Consider the following 22451-nt stretch of genomic DNA (forward strand, 5'->3'; position numbering starts at 1 on the left):
CCAGTTGAGAAAATTAAGGTTATGCAGATGTGTTCCAGCAGATACTGTTTGGGGTTTACAATGACGCTGGCTCACTGCAGCACCAAGATGAAAATGTGTTCCAACCCCTTGTAAACAACAAAGGTATTTAGAAACGAAGGTAACAGACAAATCACCTTTTCCCAAGACTCCTGAGGAGCTGGCAGACTAAAGCTGGCCCAACAGTGTTCTTTTTTTTTTTTTTTTTTCCATAAATCATGAAGCAGTTAGGAGGATTCCAGAAGAAAAGAGTGGAGCATGAATCCAGAAGAACATCCCTCATACCTAGGAGCTCATTCCTGTACTCAAACAGCCTCTGCCATGCTGAAGAGGACAGGTAGCAGGAGGGACTGTGGAAGGGCAATTACATTGGTATCACGAGGAGAAGCACAAGTAGAGTTGTCACTATGCAGCACTAAATGACTATGCAGCCTTGGATCTTGTCATCATCTTGGAACAAATATATGAATTCATGAAGACCTGCCACAGAGACAACTGAAAACTGTCCCGCGTCCTGACCCAATACTGGATTAGTCAAGAATTCTGCTCCTTGACACGTGTCAGTGCCAAGGAATGGATGACAGCAGTTATGAACTAGGCTAAACTTGCATGGGGATACTAGTACCAGGGGTCTCTGGACTTGAGGAGAACAGATCAGAGAGAAAGCTAAAATTCTACTTGATCTCTTAAGGTGTCAACCTTCTGAAGGCAGTAAGCTGCAGAATGGATGGAGGTGACAGTTCTTTCTGCACCGCTGCCTGACAGCTCCATGTTCCTGCCTTTAGAAATACCAGCATCAACGATGGCAATTCTTCCTCTGACCAGGACTGACATCTTATTTGCAAGCATCTTTAGAAGCAAAGATTTGCTTTTTTTTCCTTTTAGCATTTCAAGAACTAGCACAATATTTAAGGTCATGCAGGAGAACTACTGCCTTCAACCCTAGGAAAGGTCTGCTGCTGTTCACTTGAGACTAAATACTTAAAATCCTGTACCAGGATACAAGCTCCTACAGGGCACAAGGGAACACTGAAGAGGGACATGCCACCCCTAGTATTCCACAAGAACAAGTCCTGCCTTCTGAAGTCTCTTCAGAGTTTGGAGCGTTGTCTCTTCAGTGGCAGGTCATTAAGATTGACTCGTCTGGCCAAGGACAGTGTTAACCTCAAATACACACTGCTCTCAAACAGGCTAAAAAACCCAGACTTAAACCCAAGGGAAGGGAAATACAGAGGAATATCTGCAAACGAAAAGACAAGATTTTAAGGACTTTCATGCTGAAGGAGAACTAAATCAAAAGCAGGTGGTGCAACTTTCACGTGGGTCTGTGAATGTATGTACACGTGTGTGCACGCATACATATATGCACTCCCACAACTTCCTGGCCTTGACTGCAAACACTAACGCAATTTGGGACAAATTATGGAGGATATAATGCCATTCTAACAATAGTGAGGGAAGCTATCCTAGAAGAGCTGGAGTTTCTACTGCAAACAAAAAGACTCCTCTCCTTCCCAGTTTTCAGCATGACTGAAGACCCAGACACACAAAAAAAAGCAACAAATGACAAAGATGATAATGTTTACAATGTAATCCTGACCAAACATTCACTTAAAAATTTGTTTTAATAATGTCAAATATTAAGAAAGCAACCAAATTAAGGTACTGACTACTTGGACTGTGCTACAGCAGCAGCTATTGCAAGGAGCTGCAACTGAATAACCGATGAAAAAGATAACCTACTGAACAGTAGCTGGGATGCGGTTTTACCGTTTTGCTGGAATATTTATGCGAACAAGGAAAGGGAAAGAGCTTGACAGGCTTCAGGGAAAGTGACAAGAATAATTCAAACTCTAGAAAAGCTGCTGTAAGGTGAGAAGTTTAAGTAGTTCAATATGTTTAGAAAATCAAAGGGATGGCAAAGATCTGTCCTGATTACAGTTGACAAGTGTTCGCATGATGAAAGGATTTATGATAGAATGATCTATCTGACAGACAAAAAAATATGCAGGATCCTAAGATTGTTAGTTGAAGCGAGATGATTTTTTTAAAAAAACTTGCACGGTTTTTAGTTTTACATCGAGCATAATAAAACATTTGATGGAGCACTTACTGCATCTCTCATGGATTTTTTTTTAAAACTGGGAATGGATGTCTCTTTCCAAAACATGACCTTTTGTCCAAAAGCAAATCAATGCAGGAATCGCACTGCGTCAAATTAACCCTGCTGCTACAGGATTGCAGGAGTTACTCTGGCCTGAACTCTATGAATCTGGTTTTAGTCCACTAATTAAAAAGGGAAAGGGGGAATGAAAAAGTGATTGCTTCTCAGGCTGAGTTTCTCCCTCAAACTCACCAATGCAGATAGTTAATAGAATAGCTCCAGTGGTCTTCTATATGCCAACAAAATGAAGAAAAGCACATTCCTACGTATAGCCAGGGTAGTTTCATCCCACATATGTCTGCAGTGATGTGAGCAAGAACAGACTGCTCCATCACAGGCATGTTGTTTAAATTCCAGCCACTATCAAGGTATTCCTGAAAATTGAACAGAACAGTCCCAGGTTTATACAACATGAAGTAAAAAACCCAAGAAGGTAAAACTGGCAAAAGAGCAACAGAAGAAAAGCATCTTTCCCAACTGAAAACTCTAAGAAACAGGTCAATGAATGAAAGAGCAAAACCACCATTGTCCTCGTTCCTTTCACAAACCTCATCTGACCTGCTTTGGTTAAAATGTGACTTTTTTTTTTTTTTACTTTGGAAGTTATTTATTAACTTCTAGGATAAACCTGTGGCTTTTAATGTCTGATCACAGCAAATTTCATTTATTCAAAACTCTGATGTAATTCTCCTCTTCAAATACTGTGCCAGATACACCAAACACATTGCAACCCAATTCCATTACTGTGCTTTGAACCAAAGAGAGTTATTTAATGAAGAACTGCAATACAAACATACACAGTGAACTAATAAAGACCTACCTCTTCTTCTGGTCTAACTTTAAATTTCCCACCTCTGACTGGGAAGCCACTGCCAAATTCCTTTGAAGCAATATCAGCTCCATATTCTACTGTCACATCCTCTTCAATCGTACTAACAAGTCTCCAGAATTCTTTTTCAACCAGCTCAGTAGGGACCATCTAGGTCAGAAGAAAACCAAGGAGAATATACTGAGGAATTGGTATATAAAAGCATGTGCGTAAAAGCTACCTCAGGGAGGAACCTCCATTAGCTTAAAGCATTTCCCCCTTTCAAAATTGTTTCAACAAGAGAAAAAAAAAAGCAGCAGAAATATGGTTCTACCCAGGACATGGTGCTGCTTTGTTCTCTCAAGAATGGGTGACAGTTAAGAGTACTCTCTTCCTTACAGACACTTCTTCCAAAGTGACAAAAACCAAAACCCAAGAAGCCAGTGGGACAAGAAACCATGACACCAGCAAGAACAAAGACTCACTGATGTAAATGAGAATTTCTGATTTGGGATTTCATACCATTTAAAACCAGAATTCCCCCCTCCCCCTCAAAAGTTATATATTTTAACTAAGCACAAAAAATGAAGTCAACATCATGGCATCAGGATAAACACGTGAACATACATGTACTGGCATGTTAAAATAGTCTGACTTGAATGCATCTGCCATTTCTCCAAACGTGCGAAGTGTGTAGTCTCTTGCTGCTTGTTCAAAACCAAATGCTTCTTGAGGCTTATTACACTCCTGCAATTGAAAAGATAATTATTTCTATAACGTATCAATAAGACAATCTGTGCTCAGATTTTACACAAATAGGCTACTACTACAGCATCTGAAGGGTAAGAAGGCAGGACACCTGACCGAAATTAAATGACTGCCCCAAGCTGCACAGTCAGAAGAAGAAACTACTCCGCTTAATTCACCAAATCACAATATTTAATTATAAATCTGCATAAACATTAATGAAGTAATATGCCTAATTTCTTCTTCCTCTAGTAGAGTGAAGCAAAAAAAAAAATAATAAAGGTGCACAGACCTCCACACTGAAGCACCCAGTGAGACTCCAATTTCAAATACAGCAGAAAGGTGCCAACTGAAATCAGTGCATTCTTTAAAGGCACATCAATTTTTGGCTCCAAAATATTAAGTGACAGCTTTCCAATTTGAAGCGTGCTCAGTCTTCATTTTAGCTTTACCCTCTATCACCTTGCTTGCACAACCTTAAGTGGTAACAAATTGTACTATCAATCCCTAGGATCAAGTTTAAAAAAAAACCGCAACCAACCACAAAATAAGAGATAACCTTCAGCCTAACTGTGTGGTTTGTCACATTACCTGAGCCAAACACTGGGGACACCTCCAGTCCCCTTTGGGAACATCATGAAGGGGTGGAATTAAACAGAAAGTATGGTAACTGTCATCACAGCCATCACACAACAGAAGACGGTCCTCATCGTTACCACTGCCACATAAGAGACACACGTACAAATCCACCTGTAACGAAAAATGACCAGAGTGGGAACCTGAGCATTTAAGGTAAGCACTCTGTAACTCAGTCATCTGCGATATTTGACAAAGCTTATTTTTACTTTATCTCTGAGGTGGAAATGAGACAGGCAAACACAAAGTATTTATGTAAAAGTTTAAATAGCCCCCCTCTGTAATTTAAGGAAGGACAACAAGAGTTGCAAGCCCTTCCATGCATTTGTTTTTCCAAATGATGGAAGACTTGATTGAGTGGGCAGCACAGTTCAGGCGGGCAGCACTGTGGGCTCAGCAGGTTTAATGTAACACCCGCTGGTGGCTCACAAATCCCTTTTCTCATTGCTGTCATGAGCGGCTGCTCATGTGCATGGATCTTTCATCCTCCTCCGAGACCAACTGTCTGGAGTCTCAGAAGAGACAAAGGGGTTCCTCTTGATTACAGAAAGTATGGGTTGGAAGGGACCTTAAAGCCCACCCAGTGCCACCCCCTGCCCTGGGCAGGGACACCTCCCACCAGACCACGTTGCTCCAAGCCCCCTCCAACCTGGCCTTGAACCCCTCCAGGGATGGGGCAGCTACAGCTTCTCTGGGCAACCTGGGCCAGGCTCTCACCACCCTCACAGCAAACAAGTTCTTCCCCACATCTCAGCTCAACCTCCCCTCTTTCAGTTTAAAACTGTTCCCCCTCGTCCTATGGTTCTACTCCCTCATCAAGAGTCTCCCCCGAGCTTTCCTGGAGCCCCTTTAGGGACTGGAAGGGGCTCTAAGGGATTGTTGATGTAAGTGTTCCTTCATTTTAATGTGGAAAGACACCAGTTTCCCAGCAGAGTGGTGTGCTTTTGGGCAGGGGGTGGCTGTTGAAGTCTGCTACCAAGCCCCGAGGAGAAGGTACAGACACTCCAAATGTGGGAAGGGTTGTCTGCTGCCTGTCCTACACCCCACCTTCATTAGCAACAGCCTGGAAGGCTCTTCTCAAATACAGCATAGAGCTGCGAGGACAAACAGACCTTGTTTTCTTATGTTGTTAAAAAAAAAAAGTAGCAGCATCTCCTGCACATTTGCACATTTCATGCTCAGGTATCTCACTATGGGTGTGGATTAAACAAAGAACATTTTTGGTTTTAGGAAGGACGTGAGCAGTGGCCTGGACAGAAAGACTCTCAGTATCATCTTCTCAGAAGTAAGGCAAACTACCATTGCTTTCAGTTTGGGTTTTTTTGAAGGGGTGGTGGTGGTGTGTGGAGAGCTAGAGCAGGAACAGGGTTGTTTTTATAAGAAGGCTTTGAACAACAAAGCTTCCAAGTTGGTGGTGAAATTGTGGAATAAGTGGCAGGTCTGCTGGAGAGCTGGGTGCCAGAGCTCGCATGAAGCTCCCTTGAACAGCAATGGGGAAAGAGATCAGTTCACAGAAGAACACTTCTATTTGGACTCTTCTTTCAAAATGCTTATTTTGAGACTGTACCTTTGAGACAGAAAACAAGTTACCTTAGTTACAGAGACTGAAACTTAACTATCCTGTTATTTTCAGCTTTGTAACAGCATGAAGCTTTACAAGTACGTATATTCCAGCAGGCACAGATACCGCTTCGTTTCAACCACAGGGTTACACGAGGAATAAGAGAGTCCTTGGTGTGATATGAACAACATGAGATTTCACTACGTGCCCAGGAGAAACCCCGAAACCCCTGCAAATCAAGGAGAAGCAGCAGGAGGGCAGGGAGTACTCACAGCATTAGTGGGTTTTTTAGATCGAACTTTGGATTTGTCTTTCTCTGGCTCCCCAGCGTGTTCTTTCTTCTCGGGAAGTTTCACTGTGCTATGCATTTCTTTTTCTGGCAAAACAGAACAAAAAATAAAGGTATTACAAAATGTTTTAATGCTTAGCATTATTTGTTATTTATTGTATTTGTTCTTACTTGTTAGAATGCATCACTCCAAATTATTTGTTGAATTACTTGTTATCACAGAATCACAGAATGCTATGGAGTTGGAAGGGACCTCTGGAGATCATCTAGTCCAACCTCCTGCCAAAGCAGGTCCACCCAGAGCAGGTTGCACAGGAATGTGTCCGGGGGGGTTGGAATGTCTCCAGAGAAGGAGACTCCACCACCTCCCTGGGCAGCCTCTTCCAGGGCTCTGCCACCCTCAAAGTAAAGAAGTTCCTCCTCGTGTTTAGGTGGAACTTCTTATATTCAAGTTTGTGCCCATTTCCTCTTGTCCTGTCCCTGGGCACCACTGAAAAAAGACTGGCCCCATCCTCCTGACACCCACCCTTGAAGTTGATCAGATCCCCCCTCAGTCTTCTCTTCTCCAGACTAGAAAGACCCAAGTCCCTCAGCCTCTCCTTGTAAGAGAGATGCTCCAGGCCCCTAATTATCCCATACACACACTTGTTTCAGTTACCTTAAGGAAGGATTTGAACACCTGCAATGCCTACAGAAGCTGGTATTATCAGAAGAACCAAACGTGTGAGAAACCAGGACCTTAGAGCATGCCATCATGAGCTAGCAATGACTACCACAGCCCACATTTTTTAAGTGGGTACTTTAAACCTCATTTAAATTAATTTAAATTAAATTATTATTTTGTTTCCATGTGCTGTTAACAAATGTGGTTGAATTGCTCCATCAATTTTACAGCAGCATGTCACACGGAGACAGGAAACAACACTACAGCTTCCTGCGATGATCTCCGCACTTCAGTTTCTTGGAGTTGCGGTTTTCATGAAAATGTATCTTTAATAACAAGCACGCAGCAGAAACGGCCTGACAAAGAAGCAGTTCCTCTACATTCTTACACTCCTACCTAATTCAGGCATGTCTCTACTCAAGTCTTCATTCCTGACATTATAGAAAAACCCAAATAAACAAAAACCAAAAAACCACCCCCCAGCCCCATACAACAGAGCGTGGAGAATCCCAGGGCCCTGGTGCTGAGACAAGGGGGCAGGGAAGCTCTTGGCTAAAGCTACAAGTGAGCGAGAGACCTTTACACCTGGACACGAGAATCTGAAGCATTTCTTGGAGTCCAAGAGCTAACAAAGACATTAAAGAGAAGAACATCTACATCTATCGAAATCTAAGCATTAAAAAACTGTCTAGAGCTTTTCCTTCTACTCCGGGGCGGGGGGAAGAGCGGGAGCAAGTTTAATGCCTAGAGACACTCCTTAAAGAAAAAAAATTCCCCAAATTAAGTAAGACCACAATCTACACAAAGTTTTGAAAAAAAAAAAAAATATTTTTAATGAACAAATGAGACTGACAAACTGCTTAGGTCATTTCAATTATTAAGTAATTATTTGTCAACAAGCTTATTCTTCTGTTTAATGGCATTAAACATTTTTTCTCAGTCTGAAATTATTCTCTTTTAAGGATAGGTAACAACAAACTCAGGAATATTGATAGAAACAATTTAAAATCATATTATGTGAACTTTATCCTTAAGTTCACAACATACTACCTTTTGCTGTCATGAGTTTCATTTCCTGATTTCAAATTCAAATTATTTCCTAAGTGTCTGAAATTTGATACATTCTTAAAAGAGGTTGCTCTATTTAAAGCTAGTGGACTGATGCTAGCTATTTAAAATACAAAATAGAAATATGCCTCAAATCTTATTTCTAATTGCTCCATAAGAGACACTGAGGTTTAAAAAAGTAGAAATTTTTTTATCAACTGAAAATATCTTCTCCAAGAAAACTCAACCACTTATAAAAACCCAGAAAGATTTCAAAGCCATAAAAGAAATTGTACAATAAATTAAAATTGAAAAAAGAGGTTAACAGAAGTATTTATTTTTTTTTTAATACTTTGAATTGTGCCAACTGCTGAATTTACCTCTGGTCTTAAAAAGAGTTTTCCCAAAGTAACAGAAATTGCATTCACGTTTTCTTTCACTCCCCATTTGCCACTCACCATTTTCGCACTTTGGAGGTGCACATCCCATTCTACGTCTCAGGTTATGAGTTCTGGCTTCTGGAGCATCAGATTCAGTTTTAATATTGGTTGCCTTAAAAGAGAAAAAAAAATAAAAAATAAAAAAAAATAAAAACCAGAAAAAAATCAGTAACGGCCTTAGAATAAAACAGAATCGTCTGGGTTGGAAGGGACCACTCAGATCGAGTCCAACCATTAACCCACCACTGACCCATGTCCCTCAGCACCACGTCTGCCCGGCTTTTAAACACCTCCAGGGATGGTGACTCCACCACTTCCCTGGGCAGCCTGTTCCAATGGTTGTCAACCCTTTTGGTGAAGAAATTTTTTCCCAATATCCATCCTAAAGCTCCCCTGGAACAACTTGAGGCCGTTTCCTCTTGTCCCATCGCCTGTTCCTTGGGAGAAGAGACTGACCCCCCCCGGTTACAACCTCCTTTCAGGGAGCTGTAGAGAGGAGACTGATAGAGAGAGATGGCAAACTTTGGTTTTACACATGCATTTGGGAAAATCTTGACTGCCAGCTAAACCCAGAGCTGCTTGCCCAAGTACAGACCAACGATGCTGGAGTAGACGCTGGTCACTGCACCCAGCGCTGCAGGAAGGGCTGCACCTGCAGAGCTCCAACCTGCACCCAACTCCTCCTGCCCCTCAGAGCTGCTTTGGCTCTGGAGACAGGAAAAAGCTGATGTCCAACACCCAGAGCCCAAACAAGATCTAAATAATTCTTTGCAGGTCTCTACAGTTGAGTAACTTTGGTGGCAAACCCCGCAAGGTTTTGAAATATGCATTCCAATGCTATCATGAGCTGAGAAAAGAACCAGGAAAAGACAATTTTGACTTCCAAATTCCAAAAAGTATCTCTCATACGAGTCTTAATCCACTCTGATAAATGCCAAGAGAGGACAGCAAAGATCCAGAGAACAAGCTGATGTGAGACACAAACACTTCACTGAGGTACAACAGAAGTCTCCAAACTCGTAACCTGACTTCTAGGAAAAAGCGAGGCAGATGGAGGTCACCTAAAGACTTTGAGGACTTCATTTAAACTCAAAGAACTCTTTTACACTTACAAACAAATAAATCTAAAAAGGCAACCTGAATTTCTGAAACACTTGTATTCAGTTATGTAAAAAGAGTTCAGAGAAATAATATAGGGAACAACCTGAAGAGACCTGAAAGGAAATCCTACAAAAAGCTTGTGCCAATAATGATACCATGTTTTTAGTTTGATTTCAGTGGAACTTGATAAGAAGCAAGAACTTTGGGCATTCACAGATTTTCTTTTACTCTTGAGAGGCAGAACATACCCCAGTCTTCTAAGCAGGGAACTCAGCTGGTATATTGTGAAGCTTCCAACACAGAATAATGTTTTTCCATTTAATTCTTATATTTCTTCCCTGAAGTTTGGAGACTGTGGGAGAACAATTCTCAAATCCCTCAGTGTAAAGATGGGTTTCTCCAACATTGTATCTTTTGATCCTAATTTCTTAAGGAAATGAGGTCACGTAACCACTCTCTTGCTACTCACTCAAGTCAGTCCACTATCAACCACTCCGTGAACCCCAAATAATCGGACTTGTTGGCCCAGCTCTAAAAGCATCACCCCCAGCCTGAATGAATCACCGGGAATTTGAAGGGGCAGGGGTTGGTGCTGTTCTGTTTGGGTTTTGGTTTTTGTTGTTTGTTTTTTTACAGCTTGTTTGTTTGGGATTTTTACAGAGGTGGTTTTGACATTATTTCCCCTTCGCTTTCTGTGTTCTCTTTGTCCAAATGACTGTCTCCATAAGACCAGGCAGGGGTCCCATTGCTTAAGATATGCAAGGTATGTTCATTAAATTTAGTAATACTGGATAAAGACCAGCTTGCACTGATCCCCAAGCAATGCAATAACACATGCCTCATCTTCTGCATCTTTAACTTCTATGAGTTGCGTCCATATTCTGTGCTTAAGCCCATATTTGCCTTCACAAGAACAGCTCTTTTTTTTTAACCTGAGCCTTTTATCATATGGATTCATCTCACTTTCACTTCTGCAACATTGTTCTGGTCTTTTACACTTATCTTTTCTACATAAAGCATCTAAATCCTTTGCATTTCAAAACCAGCCTATGACTGTCATTGCCCTTTTCCTAATTACGTACATTCTCTCCTAATTGTTTACTCGCCAGGTAGGAAAGCGCAAGGTTAAACTCTATGTGTCTTACAGTTGTAACGGAACGCTTATCCCACAGGTTGTATTTTTTGTTAGTAAGAATAATTTACAGTACTTTCCTGTAGTTCACTTATTTTAAAGGTATATAGCAGATGGTTAGCCTTTGAAAAGCAGGAAATGTCAAACTGGTAAACATGAGAATGAACTTCACTTTTACCATTTAAGACAATGACAAATCCTTGTATATCTCATTAGAGCAAAAAGTCGAGACACATTAACCAAACTTTACTACTTTACAACCAGGTCAGAGCAAAAATCAACTGCTTGCAGCTTCAATGTAGGAAGAAAAAAAAGGGTCTAATCAACTTAGCTGACTTTGCACTGAAATGGAACAGAAATGCTCACATTAACAATCTTAACTTTTGGAAATTATTGTCTTACATGACAGCTCCTTGCTAAGCAAGTCACCTCATGCTGCTTAATTCAGCTTTAGCTCTGTATGTTTCAATTCTATTCTTAATCAAGTATTTTCTTTCCACAAAAATTAGCTTCATGACATCAGTAGCGCTCAGGGAAAGAGCTGAGAGGGCAGCCTTGCATTTTGGCTAAGTAGAAGCAGTTAGTTTCTACAGAAATGACAAAAATGGTTAGTCTTGGTTAGTGCCCAAAAACGTGCACTCTTGGTTAGTCAGTGTCACCGGACACCGCTGTCACAAACAGCACAAATTTTCTTATATATTTGCCCTGCTGATAAACTATAAAGGATGCGTGAGAACCAGCACCTTTCAACCACAGGCTGACACTTCAAATGGAAAGTTTCAGATCAAACTACTGAGGTTTTCTCAGAATTCTAAATCTACTCGCAACCGGGTATTGAAGTGGAAAAGCTTTAGAAAGCCTTAATTGTAACTTACTAACTAAAAATAATTATAGGCAGAATTTGCAACAACTATGCTGTACTACTTGGTAGTAATAAAGACGAAGACTAGAACAATGGGAGTTTATATAGAGTCTGAAACAAACTTCAATAGAAATCGGGATTATAAACAAAGGGAGTCAATCATGACCTTCCTAACTCATGATGTCACCACTAACACCACAGTCTCCTGGGAATGAGCCTCCCCTGCTCTTCATCTGCTCAAACAAAAGAAATAGGAAACTCTCTGAAGGCAGAACATCAGCCTGGAAAAGGCTGTAGTCACAGTATTACAGTTTTCCAGCAACAAAGGAGACACATGATGATCTCCCAAAGTATATCCTCACAGGAGAACTCTATGCAGATATAATCAATACATTTGATGCTTATCCAAATAAATATTATTTCCTAAGCACACGTAAAATTAATCCTGTTTGATTGTACAAAACCATATTTACTTAATTTTATGCAATTTTTTCCTTAAATTGCATGGTGCAAGTATTGCAAATTGATAGAACTCAGAGCGAAAAATTAAATACAACAACACTAACGCTGTAACAAACCCCTCCGCTCTAACATCTGGCTTCAACCCAGAAACCTCCCAACACATTTAACGTATAACCACTGTTCACGGGCTGCCCTTGGAGGAAACGACAGATCAAAGCTGCATTTCCAGAATTTGTCACCTGTATTTTAATCTACGAGCCACGTATTATTTATTATCATGCTAAAAACACTACAACATACACACTCGTAACTAATGTGTAAGTGGAACAGCTTCAACAGAAGAGTCACTCAGAATTCCAAACCTCAGTAACAGGCTTTTTAAATTATCACACAATCCTTATCACATTATTTATAATTACGCATTTATAAATATTTAGGTATGTTTAACAAAAAGTTAAACAGCTGTTTACTATGCATATACATTTAGCAATCTGATCGAAGTAACGTTTGTCCTGTAACTTAAAAACCTGTTGTGCCACGTGGCCGGGCCAACTACCAGCGCGTTAGGGGTTCCCAGGGGGGTCACCACGAGCGTCCCCCCACACAAAGGCCGGTCTCTCACCTCCGCGCTCAGGCGTTTTGCTCGACGGGCAGGTGGGCAAGTTTCAGACGGCTGAACAGACTGTCTCTGCGGAATATCGTGGGGCTTATATTCCTTGTCCTTTGTGTCACTGGTGAGATCTGGTTTCTGCAAGCACTAAAGAGACACAATTTGATTACTTAATTTCTGCCTCTGCTTCTAATACAAACTTTGCGTAGAACAACTTCCTGGCTAATGTGAAAGAATGTAGACAGGGCTTTAATAACTGTTATGCTGATTTAATAAAAGCAGTATTTATGACAACTGTAACATTACCTATTTGAACAAGTCACAAAATCACTTTTTCCTGCCCTTTTACTGAAGGCAATAACCATAATAAAACGATCTTAAATAAAGCTGAAGTCATCCTTTAAATGTTACGAGCACCGAACATTTCTCTACAGGAATACCAACACCCATTCTTGGAGCAGATGGTGCTTTTGGAGACCGTATCAACAGCCTACTGGAAACTGCTGTAGTGTCCTCAGATTGCATTACTGTAACACTAACGTACAGAACAATATAAAATAAATTACAGCCTATATCCCTGCCTTAACTGACACACAATTTCGTCTGAAGAACATTGCAGAAGCTACTTTCTTTATATGTTTTGGAGAGGATAACTCTGCTGCATGAATTAAGGGCAGAAGGGAAGAAGAAGATGCAAGAACAGTTTTAGTTCAAGTTGCTGAATGAACACACTTAATTGCTGAAAACTGTGCATACATTTGGCAAGAAAAATAGTAATTAATGACAATTCCGAGTTTGTCAAGCCACACAACATTCGGTAACAGCAGACAAAATATAACAGTTTTTAAATTGTGAACAACGAATCCTAAAGAAAGAAAAAGTCTTATGTTGTCAGAAAGTATTTCACACGAATTGCTGGATCCACATTTCCCCAGTTCTGTTCATCTGTTCCCATCACAAGCGTTTTCTCAGCAGGAGAGAAACAGGAGAGGAACTGCAAGAGAACCACTGCAGCCGTGTAAGGACTGATGCTATGTAGACAACACAGAAATCAGACTTTCAGAAACAAACAGTAGTCAAAAGGGAGATGGAAAAGGAGGAAAAAAGCTGTATTTTAGAAGACAAGTCCATGCTGAAAGAAATATGCACTCAACAAAATAAGTATCAGTCAAGGGTAGCAGGATAACTTCAACTATCCCCCACAGACAGTCCACAACTCTGCTCTAAGAAACCTCCAGATCTTCTGTTTTACTTAGGACTGCCTTCAATCTTAGACTTTGTAAGCTCTAGACTTACTTTCTAAAGCAAATGTCTGACTGAATTTCAACATGAAATACACAAACCCACCCAACTGTGCAGCTCATGCACAGGAGCAGTAAGTCCTGGCTGGTGCTCGCAGCGGCCCCCGAGCACTGGGGCTGGAAGGTCCGGAGAGAGAGCTCCTTAGAGCTCACACTGAGAGACGACAATATGAAGTATTTCACATTAATTTCAGTGGGAGAAAGTCAAAAACAATTTCTCAGGACAGAGAATGGACAAGGAGAGAAGGCAAGTGAGTAGGAAAAATATTTAAATGAGACAACAGAAAAGCAACTGAGATTAACGCTACGCAGAACATCGCCAAATTTAATGACTTCTATAAAATCTGGTTCATTGAATTGTATCCTCATGTGAAACCCAAATCTTTCATTAAAAAAAAGTTTCTACTCCTCCTGGTAACAGAGGACATATGATCCTTGAAAGCAAATACCTAGAAGGCAAACAGAAACAGCTTTTCCTAAACAAAAGGGTAAGGAAACCTTGAAAGAGAAAAACAACAAATAGCGTAACTTGCCTCACTTCAGTGCAGCGTCCAAGGACAAAAAACAAAAGGCAAAGTGCACTATTCACTGAAAAAAGCCCAGAAGACATTTCCTAAATATTAAGGTTTCAACAACTATTTAAGCATAAACATTTCCCAGTGCCTCAGTAACCCAAAAGCAAAGCAGTAGTATGAAATGGCTGTTAATTAACATTTTCAGCTGTACCTAGAAGAAGCGTCAGTCCTGTCTCAAGGGTGGGAATTCCTCTGAACATGCTTTACTCCTGGCACTGACCTGTTCAACTGCAACGTGTCTTTAGCCAAGGACACCAGCTGCCATTTCTTCAGTCCTTTCCTCTCCCAACCAGCAGAGCCTTTTTGGTAAGGTTAAGATTCTATCAATAATTTACCATAAGTTCATCCTACACACTGTGATCACGATCTCATTATCCGCTGAGAAGATGGTTGCACATATAATCCCTGAACTCCAAATGGTGGCAGAGAGTAAGTTAAAAGCCCATCAGCTGAAACCATTAAGAAGCTGCTCCTTCGGCAGGCAAAGGACACAGCAGGAATGTTAATAAGCCCTCCAGGATGTCAAAGGATAAAAAAAAATAAAAAGGGACACAATTAATCTACTCCAGGTTTAGATGTTTAGATGTTTATGATGTAGCTATTTACAGATATGGCAATCACTCAGGCTCCCTGTACTTGCAGAATACAACTGGTCTGCCCCTGCTACGGACCCACTTGAGGATAAGAATCCCCACCACTCCAGAGGTGCTTATTTTTCCCCAGTAACAATAAAGGGTCTAGAGAACTATCTCACACAGAAACATTTTTATTAGAGGCATACACATATAAATCTTTGGACATACAAGTCCCACCCGGGACGTTAAACCTCAGTTTGGAAAAGAGACCAGACCCAGAATTACTGAACCAGCTGCATTCACTGAAAACCAGAACACCGCAAGACCATCGGCACCCTCCAAAGCTGCAGCTGCATTTCAAATCATGCAAACACCTGGGGAATGCATTGCAGAAGATGCACTGACAGAAGATTCTGGACACCTCAGTTCATGCAGGGGGACATTTCTCCCTCTGGGCACACGCCACAATTCTGTGGCATCACACCCATGGTCACTACGGCCGAAAAGAGAGATGAGGCACAGACAGCAGGAACCAGGACACCAGCAGGTTTACCGGAACAGCTCTGGAGACAAACACCCAACACCTAACGCTTCAAGATAAGAATAAAATAAATACACCCCCACGGAGAGCTGCTTTGAGTATTAGAAACTGGCTGATTTAAGAAATTTTTGCTGTTTGACTGAACAAGAGCTTCAATAAAAACATGTTATCTGTTCACTTCTGAACAGCTCCAGAGAGTTTTACTATTTTAGTTTGCATACAGAAACATCTCCAGCTGAGAGATTTGTCAAAATAATTCCTGAAGCCAGTTTAACGTATATTTAAGCCATACATAAACAATTAATGCTATACACAGATCTGGATGAGATTAAAGTTATGGCATACTCATCAGTGGAAACTACATCATTCCATATTTTCTGCTTTTGCAGAAAGAGAGTCAATGAATATTGCAAGTACTACCAATTAAAAAAAAAAAACCACCCTCAAATCAGTGAATGCTCGCACTAATCTTTTATGGATGATCATCCTGGCTGCATGAAGAGTTTCTCTCAAAAGGCTTGTTGAAATATCGCAAGAAGGAGCCACATATCTCAAACTGACAGCTGTCAAATTGAATAGCTGCTACCTCTTCTCCAAAAACAAAAATCACAGATGCTTAGATTCCCAGTAAAGCACTGAATAGACGTACAATAAAGCAGGCACCTACACAGGAAGCATCTGGGAAAGCACCACTTACTGAGAACACATGGAAGAAAGCCAGAGAGAATCTCATCTGAGATTCTTCCTCAAAAAATGTACTGCAAAACAAACTCAGTTGGAAGACAACATTGTCAGGAAGGAATAAAAAAAAAAACAACCACACAAACCAAAAACCAAAGTCAAATCTTCAAGTGAAGAGTGAGCTAACCCCAACATATTTCTGTGGATTCTCTCAGGTCTCTGCCACATACGGGAGGGAAATATTTTAACCACTTTTAAGGGGAAGAGTCAAAAAATGAAGTTCCCCACACCTACCCAGCTGTTCCAGAACTGCATCCACTAAACACAGCACTTTGGAACAGCTGCCAGGAGCCTGTTGCAAGAGAGAGCTTGGAAAGTTACCTTTGAAAAGAAGCGTGACCTCATTTGAGAAGGCTTTTCTCTTCTGAAAGGGTCCACTACTGAAAAAACCATGAATGTAAACATCAAATGACAGACTCTTTTGCGGGGAACCTACATTTCCAAGGAAGTGTATAGGAAGTGTACCATGTTAACTCTTTTACAACTTTTAATTACATCTCTCCCTGTGCAATTGCACCTCAAAAATACGAAAGCAAAGCTAGGTGTCACAAAACACAGCACCTTAAAAAGCCCAAACAAACTCAAGAATCCTGAGTTTTCAGACCTAATAAAAATGCAAAGTTTTCAAGGAAATGCCTCCAGAAAATGGTGCTCCTTTCCATTGCTGAACATGAGCATGAACCACGAGCAGCCCTGAGGAGAAAGACTTCAGGGTGTTGGTGGATGAGAAGCTCAACACGAGCCAGCAACGTGCGCTGCAGCCCAGAAAGCCCCCCACACCCTGGGCTGCATCCCCAGCAGCGAGGCCAGCAGGGCGAGGGGGGTGTAGTTCCGCTCTGGGGAGACCCCCCCAAATGCTGCCTCTGGCTCTGGGGCCACCAACATTGGAAGGACATGGACCTGTTGGAGCCGGGCCAGAGGAGGCCACGGAGATGCTGGGAGGGCTGGAGCCCCTCTGCTGGGAGGACAGGCTGAGAGAGTTGGGGGGGTTCAGCCTGGAGAAGAGAAGGCTCCAGGGAGACCTTGGAGCCCCTTCCAGTCCCTCAAGGGGCTCCAGGAAAGCTGGGGAGGGACTCTGGATCAGGGAGGGGAGCCATAGGAGGAGGGGGAAGGGTTTGACACTGAAAGAGGGGAGATTGAGCTGAGATGTGGGGAAGAACTTCTTTGCTGTGAGGGTGGTGAGAGCCTGGCCCAGGTTGCCCAGAGAAGCTGTGGCTGCCCCATCCCTGGAGGGGTTCAAGGCCAGGCTGGAGGGGGCTTGGAGCAACCTGGTCTGGTGGGAGGTGTCCCTGCCCAGGGCAGGGGGTGGCACTGGGTGGGCTTTAAGGTCCCTTCCAACCCAAACTGTTCTGTGATTCTATGAATGCAAGGCAAAATATTTTTGACACAGCAGTTTCCCTTGCACAAAGATTCTTACATTCAACTATATTTTGTTCTTATCCTCTGTTTGCAAAACAGTCAAACTTACACAAGTTAAATTATTTTTTCTGAAGGGTATGCAGAATCTAGCTGTTCTTCACTGAAAAGTGATCAACAAGTGCTAAACAAAAAGCCTTCAACTCCAACCTTTTCTGATTTATGTCAAATCCTACCCCTCATTTTGGTATCTCTATGTAAAAGGCTAGTGTTGATTTCTGTAGAGACGTGCTTGTAACAGGATTAGGGCTTTCATTGCTTAAAAAAGGTCAACATTCACCAACATGGTAAGGGTGTTTCAAATAAATAAAAATGGATGTTATTTTCGTTTTCCAAAATAACTGACTATCACACTAAAAGAAAAGCCCTATTCTTCATTAGAGATTACACCGCTTCCACTCTCAGTCAGCCCTGGATTTTGTTTTAATGGCCAAATCTAAGGAGGAAGAATGAACATTTAAGCCTGAAGAGAGTCACTAGTCACACCATTAACTACACTGCAATATCCATGAAGCATCCTTGAACTTGGACACTCTTAGCGAAAGCGAGATGAGTTACTGCCACGGTTTGATGTAGCTGCTCAGTCACTGCAGGTGCAAGGGATACAGACCCAGACAGATGGACCTAGAATGATCTGTGAATACAGCAGCACTTTGCATTTGACAAAACAGCATTAAAGACATCATTACACAAAGTCTGAACGTCTGTTATCATGAGGCTTCTGTAAACTGTAGAGAGAAGATACAAAAGGTAGTATTCAAAGCAGTCAGTAAGAGATTACACCTTGAAGAGTAACTCTAAAAACTTTACTCTTGATTAAAAGTCTGCCTATAGCTTTCTGAATTGCTCACATCAACACCAGATTACAACTTGTCACCTGCATACCATAAAGCATAAAATGCAGTCTTTGGAAATATTCCATCAATAAATAAAAAAAATAAAAAACTGGTTGCTAAATTAATTGGACTTCAGTATAGCTTACCAACAGGCTCGCTCCAGACTGGAATAAGTTGTAAGGATAGAGAATGCGCTCGTAATGCGCACGGATGTGTGAACCCACGGCTTTGCCAGGAGCGAATCCCATCCTAGTGGCTATTTTGGTCCATTTTCTCTCCTTGCAAACTGCATCAAATCCTCCTTCTTCTGCAACTAGCTAAAAAGCGAAAACAAAATGGCGACATATTTAACACTAAAATTGTCAGCATTTAAGGAAAACACTGCTCATTTAAAAGAAAAGACAACACCACAATTGCTATTCTAAACCAGAAAAACATAGGTTAAAAAAAACCCAACAACAACTGAAAAACCCAAAGCAAAACATGAAAGTTGTTGAAAAGTTGTAACTGGAACATGTAACATGAAACTATATAAACTATTCAGGAAGTATAAACTTGTTGAATTATTTTACAAACAAGTCAGCACCTTTATGAAATGACCAAGCAGTAACTCAGCCTACTTTTGAGAATTTGTCTGGCTGCAATTTGTCACGCCTCTACTTTGTATTCAAACACAACTTTCTAGCACAGTACAACCAGTACTTCTCACTAAGTACTATGAACTAGGCTCAAATCAACCAAATAAAAACTAATCTAAACAAAGAAACAGAGGTAACATCCTTGGGGTCAGTGAATCCCATCCCTTGCTATCAGAATACATAAACTTCTCCAGAAGTTTAACAAGCTTCATCCTAAAAATATTTTTTTCTCCCATATTCCTAATGGAAAAATGTTTTTCTCACTGCTGTCATCGTCGAGAAGTTTCCTTCGGTTAAGCCTAAGTTTATTCTTGTTTGTATCCAAGTTCAACTTTAAAGAGCTGGAAACTTAATTTGATCTTCAACTCCCATGGCAACTTCCTACTATTTTGTTACTTTAGCTATGTTAGGGTAAACAAAGTAAAACCTCTTGAACAACTGTGATACCATCGCAGAAAATGAGATAACGCAACATCTTCTTAGGAAGAGTTTCTCCCTTGTAACAGTCTTACTCTGTTAAGCTGAAATAAATCCAAGATCTTCCTCTCCACATGTGGAATTTTCAGCGTACATCCTTGAAGCTCCCAAAACTTTGCAATCTGGTCCAGAAAATTCAGCTTTACACGAGTTTGGGCCTGAAAAAAACCAACCAAACAAAAAAATGAAATGCACAGGCTTTTGTATCCCAGCGTTTATAACGTTGCAGCTTCAGTTGCCTGCCTGGCTTTTCCCTGTGCAAGTATAATTTTGCATTTTTCCCCTCTTGTCAGATGGAAGAAAAAAAAATAATCCATAGAGATACCACCAATCTTTCCTCAAGTAATTTTTTTTTTTAACTTTTACTGCACTTAGGAAAGTACTTTCTGAGAAGACAAGCGATGAGTTATTACTGCTAAAAGCTACCTAAACTAGCTGCACTGCTAGAATTTATTATATTTATTATATTAATAAATGTAACAGTTTATTACAACTCAGTGCATTTGTAATAAACCAAAACCAACCCAATATTTATGGCTTATAAAAAAAAATTTAAAAAGGGTTTTTCTGTTATCCCTTTTCACTCCCAACCGCATTTGTTTCACTGTTATGGACACAAACCAGTCAGGGCAGGGAAAGGCAGCTCACCCATCTGCACAGTTCACACAGTAAGAAAACTGGACTGTTGCTGTGTTAAAGAGTAGTAGCTTAGACTTAAATTTTGACACATTTTATTTTCATCACATTTTCTATTCTTAAGGTAAAAAACGGCCATGTCTGTACAGACTCACTTGCTCTTCAACTCCAGAGAGCTCTGATCCAGCTTGTGTCCACACAAATTTCTCACTCAGCATCCGAAGTTCGAGCCTTTCCCTGGACTCTACGTAACCACAGCAGGACTTTAGAAAACCAGTGTCACGAGAGCCATCGGTCACGGCCACTCGCAAACTGGGGCTCCTCGCCTCTCCCTTCTTCTAGTCTGAATTCATGAAGCAGTGAATGAAAGTGCTTGCGAGCAGCAAATTTCACACCAACTGAATCCAGATTTTTTAATTGTTTCTTGCAAATGTCTTTTTATTTTTAAAGCACTCTGTAAATGCTTCATCTCTTTCTTTTAAAAGATGCTGTATGTGTGCAAAACGCAGATAGCAATCTATGGTACTTGAGAATTTGAGTTTAACCACTTACAAGTACCTCTGTGTGAAAAAGGCCTGAATTGTGTTCCTTTAACGAGCATTAACTTTACTTTTTACGCTTGGCATGTTTTTAACTAGATTCTGAAACAGATGAATTTTTGTGCTAATTAAAAACTGATGTTCAGAGGTCCTGAGTGCTGTCATCTCGAGTCAAACATGGCTCACGGTCAATCCCCTGGAAAATGCTGCCTCTCAAAAGAATATTTAAACATTTTGGAACAGAAGCAGTGTTCAGCTTTACAGTTTACCTCTAGTTCATTGAGCCTCTGGATCCTCGGTGTAAAGTGAAGCTTATCAACATCACATGCAAATGGGGGCTGCCAGTCCTGGAAAACCAGAAGAGTTTCATCAAAAGACCAGGAAAATGGAGGACACCTCTCTACATGACAGTCAAACCATGAAAAAGGTCTCCATGGCTTCCAGACCCTCCACAGCACGTGCCCCTCCAGCACTCAGCAGGAGCCCAGCATGGTGGCCACACAGCACCCCCCTGGTGTCAAGGGCTACATCCCACCCTCTAGGCCATTGTACCCCACCGTGCTCCTAGCTGGGAGGGGGGTCCACTTCTGTTTCCAAATTACTTCATGGTGAACAAGCCTGGAAACCAGGAATAATGAGAAATCAGGAATAATGAGTGAGCTTCACTGTCTACCCTTTAAAATAGATATTGAAACCATGAAATAAATGGCACCTGGGGACTAAGGACTTGTCCCCAAAACGAAGCCTCCAGTTACCCACTGGGTGAGTCCATCTTCTCCCTGTCCTCATGGGGTAGGTACCGGTGCTGCTCAGGCTGTTCCTGGGTCTCACGCCAACCCTGCCTGGCCCAAGCAATTCCCGGAGGGGCCCGCGGGGCCCTGGAGAGCGAGGGGTGGACTCCCTGAAGAGCTGCCACCCAAGGCAACCCCCAGCGCTGCCAACGGGAGTGACAGGAACCCAGTTACAACCCTGAGATAGGACATCACTTATCTTAACAAACTTAGTATTGTTACCACGCAGAACACTGAACAAAGTGCAGTTTGATAAACCATGTTCCAAACTGTAACGCCTGCCTCCATGGAGAAGAACAACGTTTGATAACAGAGACTTCAAATGCTCATGAAGGACAAACGCAGCAGTTAGCTGGTCTCCAAAACAAACAGCAGCTGCACTAAAAAGCAGAAGTAAAAGCTTCTTTTCTTAATTCCTTGTCTGCAAACATTCAGGAGCAGCTGGAATATGATCAATTAAAAAAAGATTATTACTACTTTGACAAAATACCTGCAACTGGTAGTGTTATTTATAAATACAACTATAAAGCAATTTTATCTTTTAGATCTCTGACATCTATCACGTGCAGTTCATTTGGCAATACACAGTTTCACTAAACCAAATTAGATTTGATTTAAACTTGACAGTAATTTACTACATATAAAGCTATCTTATTATCACTAATTACAGAATGAAGATAACATGCATAAGAGCTACTGATAGTGGAGTAAGACAAGAGCTTTCTACCAGGAAAAAGAACAATGTTTACTCCTCACCTAGGGACTAAGGCAACTGAAGTAAGACCAGCCTCATAAGGAGAGTATTTGGTATTTTAGCAGACATACTTAATACGAAAATTAGTGT

The 22451-nt window shown here is 41.2% G+C and overlaps 1 protein-coding gene across 3 annotated transcripts in view; it reads right to left on the minus strand.

Moving 5' to 3' along the window:
• Positions 1-22451, minus strand: part of KDM5B (lysine demethylase 5B) — a 58215-nt gene that overhangs the window by 24346 nt on the left and 11418 nt on the right. The window contains exons 2-14 of one of the 3 annotated variants that reach the window (XM_074163517.1): positions 21086-21163; positions 19677-19799; positions 18673-18843; positions 12521-12688; positions 11436-11455; positions 10454-10472; positions 9453-9473; positions 8393-8486; positions 6207-6310; positions 4329-4487; positions 3618-3737; positions 3003-3161; positions 2375-2556 (exon numbers count right to left, since the gene is read on the minus strand). In XM_074163517.1, the coding sequence (XP_074019618.1) occupies positions 2375-2556; positions 3003-3161; positions 3618-3737; positions 4329-4487; positions 6207-6310; positions 8393-8486; positions 9453-9473; positions 10454-10472; positions 11436-11455; positions 12521-12688; positions 18673-18843; positions 19677-19799; positions 21086-21163 (1418 nt within the window). The remainder of the gene's footprint in view (positions 1-2374; positions 2557-3002; positions 3162-3617; positions 3738-4328; positions 4488-6206; positions 6311-8392; positions 8487-9452; positions 9474-10453; positions 10473-11435; positions 11456-12520; positions 12689-18672; positions 18844-19676; positions 19800-21085; positions 21164-22451) is intronic. The other 2 variants (XM_074163515.1, XM_074163518.1) reach the window with 2 other exon arrangements.

This window comes from Numenius arquata, chromosome 24 (assembly GCF_964106895.1).
Source record: "Numenius arquata chromosome 24, bNumArq3.hap1.1, whole genome shotgun sequence".
NCBI lineage: Eukaryota > Metazoa > Chordata > Aves > Charadriiformes > Scolopacidae > Numenius > Numenius arquata.